General features: G+C 35.2%; 1 protein-coding gene across 1 annotated transcript; it reads right to left on the bottom strand.

Moving 5' to 3' along the window:
- Positions 1–3,021: 3,021 nt before the first annotated feature.
- LOC143585652 (putative serine/threonine-protein kinase PBL21) lies at positions 3,022–5,938 on the bottom strand. The gene is made up of 5 exons (XM_077067400.1): positions 5,854–5,938; positions 5,121–5,272; positions 4,854–5,043; positions 3,882–4,273; positions 3,022–3,303 (listed from the first exon to the last, which is right to left on the bottom strand). The coding sequence occupies exons 1-5, from the start codon at positions 5,936–5,938 to the stop codon at positions 3,022–3,024; spliced, it is 1,101 nt and encodes a 366-aa protein (XP_076923515.1).
- Between the last annotated feature and the right edge of the window lie 11,073 nt (positions 5,939–17,011).

Here is a 17,011-nt window from a genome sequence, read left to right as displayed (position 1 = left end):
AGCAAAGGCATGAGCAACCCCACACATGCAAGAAGGAATGGAGTTGACATCATCAATTCGTCCCAATTGGATTTCATTTTAGCAAAATAAGTAGCAATGCCACTACTTCTTTGGAAGATTTGACAAAGATTCTTTTGAAGTTGATAAACTCTAGCACCACTTGCTGGGCCATATCTAGAGTTAAACTCATTCCAAAGATTTGAGTAGTTTCGGCATACAAAACACTATCACGAATATCCTGATTAAGAGTGTTGAGAATCCAAGATGTACCATATCATTGCATCTTTGCCAGAGGGCAAAATGTGTTTGATTAGCTGGCATGGGGACGGTGTTATTAATGAACCCAAGTTTGTTCTTAGCAAAAAGAGCAATAGACAATGCTCGTTTCTAAGCTCCATAACCAATTCCGTCAAAGAATTTTGAAACCAGAATCATGCCAGGATGATCAGACGGATGAAGATAAAGAGGATTTGAAGAATCAATGGTATATTGTGAGGGATTTCATTAGGAGAACACGAAAAAACGAACTCAAACAATTGAAAAGAGACTTATGCGCCGTCAAAACAACTTATGTGCTTGAAAGGGGCTTATGCGCCGCATAACATATGCGGCGAATAAGTGAGAGATGGACTTATGCGCCATATAGGTCTAAGACTTATGTGGCGTGTAAGGTCAAGAGAAAAGAAAATATCAAAAATTGATGAAACTGGAAGAGGAAAGGTCTGAAACCTTGAGAAAAGGTTTAGGAATAGGAAAAGAGCAATCCGAGAGATTTAGAGAAAATTTTGATGGTGAAAACTACGAAAATTATGAAAAAGAGATGAAAAGAACACATTTAATGGAAGAAACAAGGTGAAAATCAACAGAAACAGAAGAACAAGATGAAGAATTTGATCAGAAGATCAAGAAACAAGAGAAAGCAGCGGAATAAAGGAGAGGAGAAAAGATTGAAAAATCCGTTTTAAAACGAAGAGCACGTCTTAATAGCCATGCTCTAATACCATAAAATCGTACAAAGACGATAACACGAAAGAAAATGAAATGAAGAAGAGATAGAATTTTATTGATCCAGAATCAATTATTACATTCAAATGAAAACAAACAACCTATACATATATATATGTACACACACACAACATATGGGGCGCATATATTGTGAACGTATAACATATGCGCCGCATAACATATGCGCCGCATTTGTTGAGAATTACAACATATGCGCTCACACATAGCAACAATACAACTTACTTTTTCTAAAACTAATTGGCCCTTGTAAACTCCTCCAAATCCATCTTCTCCAATCAGATTAGCATCCATTTTCACATTCACTATTGGTAATCTACCAAGAGCTACTTGTTTTATAAATGGCAAGAATGTATTACGAATTTTATTTGTCTTCATCACTTCACCACCTATGTTATTATATGCCACAAACACATAATCCTACAACCTACATTGATATCACAATTGTTTTGCTCAAGAGTCAAGAACAATACAAGAATAGAGGAATACACAATGAGAACTAGTGAACAACAAGATTGATATTATTATCGCACGGATATGACCACAAAACAAAATGATCTTGATGAAAAATACTAAATTCAACGAAGATGATAGCTGGTATATAATAAAGACGTTGTGAAAGGTCAGTGATAATTGTGATATCCTTTTCACACCCTTAATCTCTATTGTTTATACAACAAGCCATCCCATTAAACAAAGCAGCAAGCACGAGCACAACATCCAAAACCCAAGTTACCCAGCATCAAGCCTAAGTTTATGTTTTCCGTCTTTAAGCCCATGAACTTTCCAATTACCATCCAAACACATGTATGCAAACAAAATAAAACACCATTAAACATCAAACATATTCGGATATAAGATTGATAATTGCATGCTACATTTTCAACATGATGGCTTGGTTAACTGGTATATAACGACTCTTGATTACATGTATTGGCAAATTACATCATACGCCCCTCTACGTTGCCAACTATGACATATTAGGCTAAACTATTATTCTAGTTGTAACAGAAAGGTCCAGGCTTTGTCTTATCCAGTTATCTTTTAACATTGGTAAACAAAGGTTTGTCTTAATTATTATTATGAAGTATATCATTGATAAACAAAGGTTTGCGACCTATTTATTATTATGAAATCTATGGTGCATAGTTAATAGTTAATTGTGGTCAAAACATTTACCCGGTTATGTTATCCTGTTTGCTTTTATGCGGTTAACGGTTGGGTTTTATAAAACCCTGTGAATTTGTGATAGCAAGCTTTTTAGATTATCATAACTTGTGATGATAATAATATACTTATATAAATACAGTGGGGGATTCCGATAAATGTTATTAGTTTGTCTTATGAACTCAACAATACAATTTAATTCTTGTTAACTTATTTAATACAAAAATATAACTTATTTAATAATAAAATAAGAATGCTCATATTATATAAAATAAATATATATCCGAAAATATACCTTCTTTTTGACGGTTTCGAACTTTCGATAGTTAGCAAACTGGATGAAACACAAATGAAGCGGTCGGATTTTTGTGAATCAGCCCCCGAAAACACGGTCTCTTCTCTTTGTTAATAGCGAACAAACTGGAGGAACATGTAAGCCGTGTTGCTGGGGATAGTAAGACTAACAATGCACTTAACATATTTTTCTCTAATCAGTAATACATCCAATCAAAAACTAGTTTTCCAAGGCATGTACCATTCAGCCATGTTTTTATCTTTATTGGTGTCAACTAAATGAGATCAAACTCATCGAATAAAATGTTGAACAACCAAGAAAAGAAATATTAACTAACATCATATAAATGATATATGAACTTTCCCGCATAGTAGGAACGTAGTACAATTCCTGCAGCAGGATGCGAATGAATCAATATAATATAAACAATAAATAATCATTAAATATCCTTGTCTTATGTTTGTAGCAACTAGCAAATCATTTTGGCAAAAATAACTTATGGTGCAACCTCATTAGCAAAAAAAAAATAATAATAATCATGTAGGCGGGTCACGAGCATCGAACTCATCATGTTTTGACGGTGATGGTTGCGAGTCAACGATTAAACTTTTTTTGGTATCCGAACATTTCACTTGAGAAGCTAAAAACTTGAATGCGTCAACAATATCACTAATCAAGGGCCGGGAGTTTGCTTCCTCCTGAAGACACATTGCAACTATTGTAACCACATGGTGCACTGAACGCAAGGAGAATTGACCATGCAGTAGCGGGTCCACCAATTGAACAAACTTCTTAGGGTCTTTCAAAAAAGGTCGCGACTGCAAAAGTTCAAATGCTTTAATGAAAGAAACAACTTTAACCCATTGCTTGTGAGCGGATCAAACATCACCAAAAGTCAAGTTTCGTTATTATTAATAAGGGTCAATGGGACAGTTTTTGGGCTAAAAACGAATTAAAATCCGAACTTTTGGTTTTTAAAAACCGTTCGGTTTTGGTTTTGGCTTCCAACTAGAAATTTTTGGGCCAAATTTAAATTGGCTAAAAGTAATAAACTTGAACCGAAACTATTTTTTAATAAATAACCAATTAATTATTATACATCTGGGCTACACTATTTACAAAACTCTTAAAAATTACTTACACCTAAAATAAAAATCTGTCAGTTTCTCTTCAGTTCAATTTTTTTGGTTTTTTATTACATTGAAAACCAAAACCGAAAGAAAAGTTCAGTCTTTAGTCTTTACAAACACCTATAAAAAACATCTTTTTTTTTTTTTGGTTTGCTTTTTTTGTTTCATACACACAATAATGCATTTTTTTACCAGAGCCATGATAAAAATGGCCCGCTTCAAGGTGAAGTTTGGCCAGACCCGCAATTAAAAAAAAGTCAACTCACCCAAGGAACTAAATTTTTCTCTCCGGGATGTTTCTTGGTCGAAATAGCCTTCCTACCGCTAACAAGCTCCAATAAAACGACACCAAAGCTATATATATCGGACTTTACAGTTAATTTCCCACTCATTGCATATTCAGGAGCACAATAACCATATGTACCCATAACACGTGTTGACACGTGTGTGTCATCGCCAACAGGCCCCATTTTAGCAAGCCCAAAGTCTGAAAGCTTTGGATTGAAGTCATTATCCAATAATATGTTTGAAGACTTTAAATCACGATATATTACTGGTGGATTAGCTTTGCAATGGAGATGCTCGAGGCCACGAGCCGCACCAATAGCAATTTTTAGTCTCGTGTTCCAATCTAGGGGCTCCTGATTAGGCTTTAGATCTGAAAATTCAACATATCATGTTAATTTAAGAAAATTGGTTAATTTCGGTTTTGTGTGTAACTAAAATAAAAAATACCAAACAGAGCTTGTAGATTTTCATTTTCTAATTTTGAATTTTGAGTAATTTAAAAGAATATAATAAAGAGTGGATCCGAGATATTTTAGCCCTAATGAATAAAAATTAATTATTATTTAAAAAAAAGATGTTTGTTAAAATTTAATATTTAGGACAAAAAAAATTCAAGCCCAAACGGAAAACCAAACTGAAACTAAACAATCATCAAAATCTCAAACACTGAAATTCAGTTTAACTTCAAAATTGATCCATGCAATAAGATTGCACTGTTGATCAGAATCTTTTAAGATTTTTGTGGCCAATACATCAAAGGGTTAACAAATTAGCATTCAAAAATAGCCTAAAAAACACAAACACAATGAGGCACCCAATGTATGAATTGACCTAATCTTTAAGGCAACATTTCTATGTTATAAAAACATATTCTAATAGGATTAGTAATTAGTTCATATAACAATCATATTATGCATTTAAAAGAAATCAACTGTATCAATAAGACCTACCAAAAAGATGATTTTCCAGGCTGCCACGTGACATGTACTCATAAACCAATAGTCTTTGATCTCCATGTGCACAATAACCTGTCAAAGTAACAAGGTTTGAATGTTGTAATAGACTCAACATAAGAACCTCCACTATGAACTCCCGGTCCCCTTGAAAGCCATTAAGATTGAGCTGCTTTACAGCAACCATCTGTGAATCAAATTCAATAGTTAACTCAATAATTATATAAACAGAATGCTTATGATCATAGTAACAATACAACTTACTTTCCCTGAAACTAATTGGCCCTTGTAAACTCTTCCAAATCCACCTTCTCCAATCAAATTAGCATCCTTGAAATTTTGTGTTGTGATAGCGAGCTCGTTAAGCGTAAAAGAATGCGCCTCATTAGCCCTTTGACTACTAAACTGTTTCTCATCTATACACCAACATAATATTGTCAGTTCAAAAATCTGAAACAATAACCTAAACGTTGAGTTATGTGCATATGAGTAGGGTTGTGAATAAAATCTGAATCCCAAACAGACCTCAAATTATCCTAAATTCAGAACCTCAAATATCCGAAAATTCTGATATCCGAATTTTCGTGGTATTTTATAAAATTAGAAAATAGTAAACATTAATTTGAAAGTTCGGACATTTCTGATAAGGTTCGGATATTTGTGATAATTTTCGTTTATTTCAGATATCCAAAATATATTTTTAAAAAATTATGTAATATTTGTTTAAAAGTTTAATAAATAATAATAATTTTTATTTTCAATAATTTGGACATTCGAGGCGAATCCAGATCCGAAATTTCGAATACAGATTCAGATATTGATAGCAACTATATGAATAATTCGGATATCTATTTTGAACCGCCCTGCTTACTGGTAACATCCTTTTGTATAATATTTCCCCAAGTACCATCTCCTATAGGGACAACAAACATGAACAAACCAAATTAAAGCGTAAAGTATAGCGTGTCAAGTGTAATGTATGATTTAATTTTCAAACCTGCAACAGTAACGTATGCTATATCATCATCATCGTAACTTTTGACATCTTCGGAGCAAAATTTTATGCAAGAAAAACAACTCATCTTCAATAACGCATATAAGTGCTAAAAACCGACCTGATTTATACGAATCGGACCCGTAATAAAATGTTTATGCGGTAAGATAGCCAGCAAATTAACACGGCATTGCTATGGTAAAGCTAAAAAAAAAAAAAAAACACTCAATATTAAAAGGTGAGATATAGCAGCGAGAATGGAAAACGAGGGATTATATTTGGTGAATCAGTGCTCTCCACATTCAGCGCTAAAGAATTTAATTATTCAAATCATTGATGCCTTTATGAATATTCATTCTGTATTTAACGTCGAACAAAACTTACAATACAAATCTATTGCATAAATTACATTACTTTTACCTTGTCTGAAAAAAAAAAAAGATTATGGCATATTCCGATATTTGTATTTTTATTTTCCAAAATGTTCAATATATAAGCTACTTTTTCATAATAATATTAAAATAAAAGTGATATCGACCTGGTAAGTTAAACGGATCGACTTGTTTAAAGTTGTGTCATGACGGGTTAAACACATTTTTTAACGGCCAATCAAAGAAATTACTACTATATATAAACTATAATTTTGGTGCCGCAAGTGTCCTATATATTGGATCACTTGGCGGCACCGTCAGCGAATTTGGTGGGTTGTTTTTTTAGTTAAGTTACCATAACGAGCGTAAAGGAAACCGATCAAATGTCAATATTTTTTTTGTTTTAGTTCCGGTACCATAACGAAAATGACGGAAACCGACTAAATTCGAGTATACTCGCCGCCTCAACGTCTGTGACTGACAACGCTCCAGTTTTACCATCACACAAGTTTATCGTCTGAGGTCCTCCAACCCCCCCCCCCCCCAAAAAAAAAACACCCCATTGGCCATATCCACTTCATATTAATATTTTTTAGCTCCAGTACCGTAACAAAGCGTAATCAAAATTGACCGAATTCGTGTCGAATTACTGCCACAATGGCCGAGACCAACAACGCTTGTGTTTTACACCGCCCAGGTTAGCCGACCAAATAAACATCGTTTTAAATATTTTGTTTTTTAATATATGAATCTTTTTATATGTTAATTTGACGAATTAATTTTTTGAGCTTTAACGCTCAAAACTTACCTAACGAACGTAACCGATAATGACCAAATTCGTATCGACTCGGGATTTACCAACGCATGGGTTTCAACCCTGGAGTTTTGTTAGCTGCGTTGCGCCGAGTAGAAGAACTAGTTTATTAACAACGTAGAAGACAGCCTAGCAAGATTCTAGCCCGCACATATATGTCCACATAGCCCACCCACAACTGACAACCCGTTACAAAATATCAATGTCAAACACCCTCCATCTCTCCTATGTTAATCCCAAGTACTTCGCTCAATTACTAACCCACAAAAAACTTAACGCCTTTATTTGCCTAAAGCATTTTGAACATTTGCCGGTGACTCATCAAATATCACCCTGTTCCTCGTTTTCCAAAGACCCGAATTGTCGTTAGACAAATCGGGTAAAACACTTTCGGTTTCTTTTTTGGTAATCGGTAATGCTTATAAGATTCAAAACATCTCGGGTAGAAAAGGCAAAAATTTCGGGAACTGACTATTTGGGATGAGCATTTTGTCCCAAATACCCGTACTGTACCAATGCGCGTACCCATATCCGTACCGGTACCAATTTAGCCTATTCGGTACGAGTATCGGTACTCACTTTTCTTGAATTTCGGTACAGGTGCAATCAGGTACGAGTACAGGTACAATACGGGTACGTTTGGTATTGCGTACCTGATTCGAATATGTAGGGGTTTAATTAGGATTCTTCATAGTTAATATATAAAATAAATGCTCCAACAATATTATTGTTGAACAAGTATCACAGGTTTTTTCAATATTAAATAATGTAACATTCAAGAGTCAAACAAACAAACATATCACTTAAAACCAGCGATCGGATTAAGGTTCTTCAATACTATCTGATTGTTAAATTGGTAACCTATATGGTACTTGTACTAATTTGGTACTCGTCATGTACCTTTTCTCATACCAGTACCCGAACTAATTCAGGTTGTTTGTTACCAGACCGGTACCATTTTCAAAATTGTTGGAGATTTGGAAATAAAAAAGCAAAGTGGTACACAAACGAGTACCGTACCAAAATACTCGTACCATGTCGAAAATTTAGGTATGGGTATTGGTACACATTTTTATTGACTTTCGGTATGGGTACAATTGGGTATAGGTATGGATACGTGTATTGTGCCAAGCTCATCCCTACTAACTATGTTACCATGTTAGTGATCTAACTATGTTTTAATTCTAAAAATAGTTAACTGCGGTTTTCGCCCCTGTGGTTTGTTCATATTTTCCATTTAAGTCCAAAAGTTTAAAACTTTGCTATTTTCGTCCCTAAGAGCATTTTCATCCCTTCCCCTATCTCCAAAAACAAAATTAAACTAAAAATAACAGTTTTTCTCTCTTATATGTCCAATCAAATAATATTTTTCTCTACATTTATCATTATATTTTCTCTCTCACGTACTCATAACCACTTTTAAAAAATATTAAAAAAGTTATATGGTGTTATAGAAACTTTTTAAATGTACAGAAAAATCATTACATTTTCTCTATACTCTACTCACAACACCTTAAACCACTCCCTAAATTATAAAAAACACAATAACATAATTTGATGGGTAGAATGTGAATGCTCTAAGGTTTCATTTTCAAGGCAATTTTCGTCCTCTTCGTTAAAATATTTTTGATTGAAATAGCCGATTTTAACAAACAACGGAGACAAAAATCGCAATGACAACGAAACCTTATGGCCGATAATTGCAACGTAAATGACACCTTAGGGACAAAAACAGCGAATTTTATATTTTTGGACTGAAATAGCAAAATTGAACAAACTATATTGACGAAAACCATAGTTCTCTCTTTAATATGTGTTGTAATGTTCCATAATATAAAAAGGTATATGTGGTACTACCTAGTGTACCCGTTCCCTAATTTAAAATTTTAAAATTCGACACCACATCCCATAACCTCTTGGACATCATAATTGTTTTTAATGGATGTTATGATTTGAATTTTATTAAAGTATGTTTTAAAATACTAGTAGGTGAGCCCGTGCGTTGCAACGGGTATTCGGTCAGTATAGGTTCGGTTTGCGTGATGCAATGAGGATTCGGCTTTTAGATTCATAAGAAGCAGTGGTTACTACAACAACTAACTAATTGTCAACATTTTGTAACGATTAAATAAAAAACTTAACCATTTCATCTGATACCACCTGTTGTTATATTCAATTTTGTTGTGTTTTACCAATCAACCCATTCATGGTTTTAAACATTTTCGATCATCCAAACAAAAATAAACTAACTTTACAAATACCAATTATTAAAGTAAGAGTATCTCATTCCTCTTTATCCATATGAGGCATCAAAAGGTTGTGTTTGGGGCGTATAAGGGTATTAGCCCTAACGCAATTGTTACCTGCTATATTCATAGGACCAGGTGGATCAGTCAAACCATTTTCAAGTATTAGATAAATTATAAATTATAAATATTTATTTATCATTTGGTATACAAGTAAATACTTCTAACTTAGATAATACCATAAACTTTATCGATAGTAACATTAATTTTTGAATACAAGTATGTAAAATACATTACATGATCGGATAATTTTTTAATACAAACCTAAAAACATCAGCATTACATTCCATATCTTCTTCATATACATAACCAATTACCATACAGCTAGTTTCTAAAATCATGGCACCCAAAAACTTTGCGTCTTTAAAACTGCATCATTAGTAGCGGGAAATTGGTGCCATTCAACTTTTCTTTCTCAAGGATAGCCTTGAGGGTGAATGAGGAATTATTATCAGTAGACATCTGTTTAAATAAGCAAAAGTAAATTTTATTAGTATTTTCGATGTTTTAATCCTATTATTAATGACCCAATAACATTAGTAAATAGGAACTTGAGAATCTGGCTTCCAGTTACTAATGGCAGCTATAGCACACAACATTAGTAAGTGGTTAGGCAGACAGACAATGATTGCCAATTGTGAATAGAGCACAACTCTCATTTATGAGGCCTATTAAGACAACATTTGCCTAAGTAGATACGTTTAGCCTCATCTATGCCCACCATATTCTCCAGATAGCTGTAGCACGTAACAAGAGAGTAAAGTAATAGTCGCCGTAGTATAGTCACTTGTGAAAGAGCCGGATGTGTCAACGAAACCCTTTCACCTTGAAGGGATAGGCTAGAAATCAAGTGTGGTGCTGTAGCTCCAAACACTTGAAGTTTCGCAGTATGCCACAAGTTTGACTTATACTAGGATGGCATATACTATTGATTTAAATTGGGATTAATTTTAAATATTACCGAATAGAGTAAAAGTCCAGTTTTACTTTATTGATCGAGACAACTTGATGAACCATTTCATCTCTCAGAACACTTAGTTTTATATAACCTATTAAAACTAAGTTTGTCGCGATAATACCATCAAATTTTAAGTTAATAGATTTACCTATCAAGTTATTAGTTATGGAAAATTAAATTTAGTTTAATTTTGCAAAACTTGATTGGTTAATTTATTTTAATATATTTGGTATTAGGTTGGTGGTATTATAACCTATTATAATCAAGCAAGCAACCTAAATAGCAAACAGAATATGTAAATCTTAAATGGTCAAGATTAGTGATTGATCTTGCTAGAGCCTATTAACAAGATCAATTGGGTCAAGGGATCACAACACAAAACAACCACAAGGATGACCTCTTAGTGCATCCCGTAATCTTTGGTAACTCCCACTGACTTCAAGAACTCCATGCTCTTATCCTCCGTTTTCCTTCGGGTCTTCTTCATTACAAAATTACACTAATACAAGTAATGAAAAACTAAACCCTATCTATTACAATTTTGAACCATCAAGGTGGCCAAAAACCATAAAATAAAACCGTAAAATAAATACAACTTTTGAACCATCCATATGGCCAAAATAAAAAATCATTCAACCACACAAACAAGGTCGGGCCAGATTTACATATTCAACGAAAAATAAGTCAGGCATTATTTTGGTCAAATAAAATAAATAAAATTTTGACCAGACTAAAATTCCCCTAATATTTTATTTAGATCAAAAACGTCAACTACCTTGAAGTTTATGATGTAGAACCGGTAAAATTACCGGATTCAACTCGTATGTTGTAACCAAGGCTCTGATACCACTGTTGGGTTTCAGTGGTGATCAGTTAAAATTTTGTTTATTTAAACCGGTTCAATAAACATGATAATAATAATTAATCTTATTAATTAACAATTATACGCAACGGAAAGCATACAATTAATCAGCACCGAAACTAAACCCGACAGGATCCGGTTACAGACAATACAAGTGTGCGTCAAACAATAAATATATAATTAAACAAACGATATAGTTAAGTTTACCTCGGTTAATAAATAACCGGTTGAGACACCGAAGGCTAACGAACCGAGCTAGGTGACATAACGAGATCAACAAAAAATGGTGGCGGTGCACGACAGCAACGGCAGCGGTGGTGGTGTACGGCAGCGGCTGTAGGCGCAGTCAGCAGTGGCAGACAGCGGCTGGTCAGTGACGGCAGTCGGCAGACAGGTGGCGGTGGCACCGGCAGGCGGCGGCGGTGGATGGACAGGCGCTAGTGGTTGGGCAGCGGCGGTGGTGCAGGTCGGCCGGCGTGTGACATTTGAGCCAAAACAAGGTACACCTCAGTACGTATTTACCGATTAAGCAAATAAACGCTTTTTGTGTAACAAACAAACGATTAACCAAACGGGTCGGGTTATGACCCAGAAATCCCGGTGGGCCATCTATAAGTGATATACGATCTATACAAGCTAAAATATTAGTAATATGGCCTTAGTTTGATAGCAAACAAGTTAAACAAAAACATGCTTGTTTAACTATCCGCTATAGATTTAAACGCGAAAGATAGTTACAAACCAAGCATTGTATCATCCGTTAAGCCGAAAAAGACTTACCAAAAAATTAATTGGAATGTTTTAAGCGATCCGTGAAAATATTTTCGATTTTTACAAACATATAGATTGTTTTTATAATTTTACACAAAACTAGTCGAAAAACACTCGTTTTCGCGCTGTTTAACGCACCCAATAAGTTTTTCGCGCCAAAAACCTAACCCGAACTAAATTTGGACTGGGCTTTTCATTTTTGGGCCTTTAGATTCAGAAACTTGGGCCAAAATGGGCCCATGAACTTCCGATCGGCCAGCCAAACCCCCCCCCCCCCCTTTATGTCTTTCACATATAAACTAGTTTTTAGATATTTTTACACATATTTTCACATACAAACTTCTGGAATTCTTCTTCTCCAGCCAAAACCAGCAAGAAAACTAGGTAAAAACCTTATGATTAATCGATTTTTGATTCGTTTAAACTCGTTTAACAACATATAGACGTGTCTTGATTGTTAAAAATCATAGTTAACCATGTAAAACTCTCAAAAATCATTCAAAAACATGCGTTGATGTTAAACCTAGTTTCAAATCAGAATCATGATCTTTTTTGTCTATAAACACGGATTAAAGGGTTGAAACGGCGTTTTTACGGTTCAAAAGTTCATTTTTGTTCACTAGCCGAAACCCTAAGTTAAGGGCTGTTATGTTGATGGAAAATTGCTTGTTTTGTGATATAGGACTTGTATCTAACCTACATAGGAGCACAAGAGCTTGAAAAGTTGATTAGAAAGGAGGAAACGAACCAAAACCGCTAAGGTAATGCCGAAACACTCGCTTACGGGCTGTTTAGGTTAAGGTTGTGATGTGCATATTATTAGGTCTTTAGACTTTTCAGGGACATCAGCGACCATGTCAATGAGTCCCTGTTCAAATTTGGTAATTTTTCAACCATCTGAGAATATTTGGCGAATTAATTACCGAATTGGGATGTTTATTTGGGAAAAATAGCTAAAATACTTCAAAAATTATGAAATTTTTCTGGGAACTCAGATTTGATGTATTTTGATCACATATGAGTTTTGAGATTATTTGAAGAAGTCTAAAGGTGTTTTGTGTATATGCGTTCGTGTGAATTTTTATAGCCGAATTTGGGCCAAAAAGAATATCGCACGAGCTTTTTACATTCTAGAATTGATACAGGTTTATTTGGGACATGATTTGAGCATTCAGGAATTTTTGTGGAATTTTTGGAAATTGTTTGGGGTAAACGGACGATTTTCAGGCGAAATATAGCTGATAAAATGAATTTTTATAAATTAATAAATAAGTAAATAATTCCAGAAATATTTTTATAAAAATATACATATTTTAATTGATAAGTGGCAAAATTTTCAAAGTTTAATGATTAACGGTTAATTAATTATGCTAATTTGAAGATTAAACAAATTCAGTTTTTATAAAAACCGGCAAGTTCGCAATTAACGAACCTGCGGGAATATCAAAACACCAAGAGTGATCAAAAATCATATTTTTGGACAAATTAAGTAAAAATGAACTTTTCTATGAGAAACCTGGACAATCCGGGTGGATTGTGCGAGTTTCTTCTTAAATCAAATTGAATAAACGGAAACGGGCCCCGTGGCTAATCCGGGACCCAAGTATGTGAACTTTCTTTATAACTTAATCATTTTGTTAACCAATACATTTACCCAAGCTTATTTCCCCATAACTGTTTGTTGAACGCGTAAACGAACAACTTGGCCCAGCTGGGAAAACGGGAATCTGAGCCAAGTTCGGTTTTAAGTATTAGACATTGAATAACATCACAACCTAAGCCTATTGCCACTTTCTGGGCGTTTCAGCTCTACCTAGATTAGTTATACAGCCCAGTTTAGTATTGAGATTATAATAATATTAAAATATTAATATTATTATAATATTGATTATAGGAAACCGTGATTGCAAGTTATACAAACCCTGAACCGACGTGCTACTGATTATCTACTAAACAGTGAGTTTCATGACCCCACGCTTTAAACAGTTTTTACGAACTTTTGGGGTGAAAAGCATGTTTGATTACATATACATACCTGAAACATGTATTGATGTGAATTATCTAAGTGCTAACATACGAAAGTCCCCACGATCACAGTGATTAACTTCGAGCCGGTGGCTTGTGAATAGTACTATTGGTTTACGGAATCGGCCTCGTTGCCGTGTCACATAGCGCCGTTTTCACATGACCATATTTATATATACAGACTATGTAGTGTTAGACATAGCTATCGGGGCATGTTGTGGGCGGAAGGGGAGCCACAGTGGTTGATTGAGCGTGGGAAATGGATGCACGCAGCACATACAGTCAAGGCTTCACTGTAGCTTAGCATCATTACATCATATACATACATACTTATTTCATAATACAAGTGTTAACTTGTGAATGCTCGTTACTGTTTTCTTAAAACTCGTGAAACTCACCAACTCTAGTAGTTGACCCGTTTTAAACTGTTTTTCAGGTGTACCTAAATCGGAATGATTTGGTGATTTGTTACTTGCCAAAGGTGTGTGGTTGATGCTATGTGAATAGAAGCAAGGATACTAGTAGTAAGATCGTATAGTTAACGAACTAGTTTGGTTTGTATCACCTAGACTGTAAAACAGTGATAGAACAATGAAATGTAATATATTGTAAATTAGTTTGTAACGTTTCTATAAACAACGTGTTGATACCAGAGGTATCTATTACATTCCCGTTTTACGCTTCCGCATTGTGCTAGTCGGGGTGTGACAGAAGTTGGTATCAGAGCCATTGGTTATAATAGATTAGGTTATCCCTTAGGGTACCTAAAATATAACCGTATGTTCGATTAACTCTGGGAAATATTTAAATAATAAATTAATATTATATACTGATGGATGCCGGGATGAACTTGTAGGGCAAGTGAGTTATTGTGGTCCGGAACATAATAACAGACTTGCTTGTATGAGGGAATTTGGGGAGAAGTCGCGGAACGTGTGGTTAGGTAAAAGTGGCAACATATGTGTATAAAAAGTAACGTGTAAGTATATATATATGTGTGTAACACTCATACGTGCTTATCTGAATAAAGGTGTATAAATACGTATACGTACGATACCATTGATGACGGTAAATCTTATTATGAATATTATATTCACTTATATGCAGTAGTGAATTTAATAGTAATAAAAATTAAAATTTTAATAAAACTAATATTATATTCTACTATAATTAATATTAAATTTGGTTTAATTAATTAATCTCCTCGACAATAGTTAGCGATAGCAATAGATATTATTCTTATAACTAACCTTTGTGCAGAGTCATGTCAAGGAATAACGACTACGTACCGGAAGAAGAACCGTTAATCTCTGTTGAGGAGGATCCCGAGGAAGAATCAGAGGACGATTCAGAGGAGGAGGATCTAGAGAGGAATCCGAGGAGGATCCAGAAGAGGAGGATCCAGAAGACGAACCGGAATAGGTGGAAGAAGAAGTTATTTGTAGAGAGCTACCCAGAAATGTGCCTGATTTGTCCGACTACAGTTGCTATAGTTATCCACCCAGGTCACCACGCAGGGATCAAAACGAAGTTAACAGTCAGTATCGTTCACCTGCTAGAGTAGCCAGATCACCCACTCCACCTATTCACCTGTCGCCGACGACTTCAGCTACTGCGTGAGTCCGACAGACTGCCCGTATTCGGGTAACCCCGATTGACCCTACCTCGATTCCATTTAGATCTACCCACTACCAGGAGGACCTTCACGTCCTAGAGAGGATACTTCATCTTTCCGTTCGTTGAGTATATCTACTCTTCGCCCTGACCTCCCAAACGCAGGAAACAACTCTTGGATGGCTGTCCTAACTGACCGTGTGGTAGACCACTCGATAGCCATAACTAACATTAACCAGGAAAGGAGGGATGTGACCCAGTGCTTACCGACGTTACAGCAGATAGTGCTGAACCTGCAGCAGTCAGATGCCTACCACCGCTGGTGTTTGGATAGGGTGACAGTTCGACTGTGGAACTGTTACTGGATGATTACAGTGTTGTTGTTTATATGTTTGTGGTTAGTCTATCGTTTTACGGATAAATGCAGAATGTTACAGATATGTGTACGTGATCTTTTGATACTCCATGCATGTATATAGTAGTATGTTATGTTAACATGGGGCACAATTTTGTTCATTATCACAAGCACTAACCCTTATAGGGTTAAGTCTAACAGTCACTTAGTGACAGATTTTGATATATACATGCAAGCACTGGTCTTTATCAGGCTAAGCCTATGTACCTTTTATTATCAATGTACAGAACAATTTGTGAAATGTCAATATGTTATCTGGTTTACCTGTACAACATTTATTGTGGTTATTATTACACAGTGCTGTAGACTGGAATTAGTATTAATTGGCTTATATTTGTTTATCATTATAGAATGGCCCAAAAGAAAGAAACTCCCATGACTGAGGCAGAAATAGCCGAGATGATTGCTCGGCAAATGCAGGCAGCAATACCACTTATTGTAACACAAGTAACTGCTGGTGTTAATGCCAATATACAAACAAACCAACAACCAATCAATAATGCTCCTCTAACCAACACTGAAACAGTTACAAATAACAATCCCCCACCTAATACAAACACCCCTCCCAATGCAAATAATCCCCCACCTGATGCAAATAATGTCAACAACAATAATCCCCCACCGAACCCAAACAATAACAATAACAACCCTAATCCCCCTCGAAGAGAATATTCGATTAAAAACTTTATGGCCTGTAAACCGATCGAATTCAAAGGTATCGAAGTGCCAAACGGGCTGATTAAATGGATCGAAAGGACTGAATCTGTCCTCAATATCAGCAATTGTCCACCCGAAAACATTGTCAAGTACGTTGCCTCTACGTTTACAGATCATGCTTTGATGTGGTGGAACACTACTGTCCAGATAAGAGGGCAAGATACGGTTAATCATATGACTTGGGCCGAACTTAAAACACTGATGCTGGAACATTTCTGCCCAAGAAACAAAATTCAAAGATTAGAACATGAACTCTGGAGCCTGGAAATGAAAGGAACGGATCATTTGGGATACACGAACCGCTTCAA

The sequence above is a fragment of the Bidens hawaiensis genome, unplaced genomic scaffold, assembly GCF_021521415.1.
Source record: "Bidens hawaiensis isolate Kalapana, Puna unplaced genomic scaffold, B.hawaiensis_p1.1 tig00033942_1, whole genome shotgun sequence".
NCBI lineage: Eukaryota > Viridiplantae > Streptophyta > Magnoliopsida > Asterales > Asteraceae > Bidens > Bidens hawaiensis.
The sequence above is the reverse complement of the archived record's forward strand: the minus strand, read 5'-3'. Positions and strand labels throughout refer to the sequence as shown.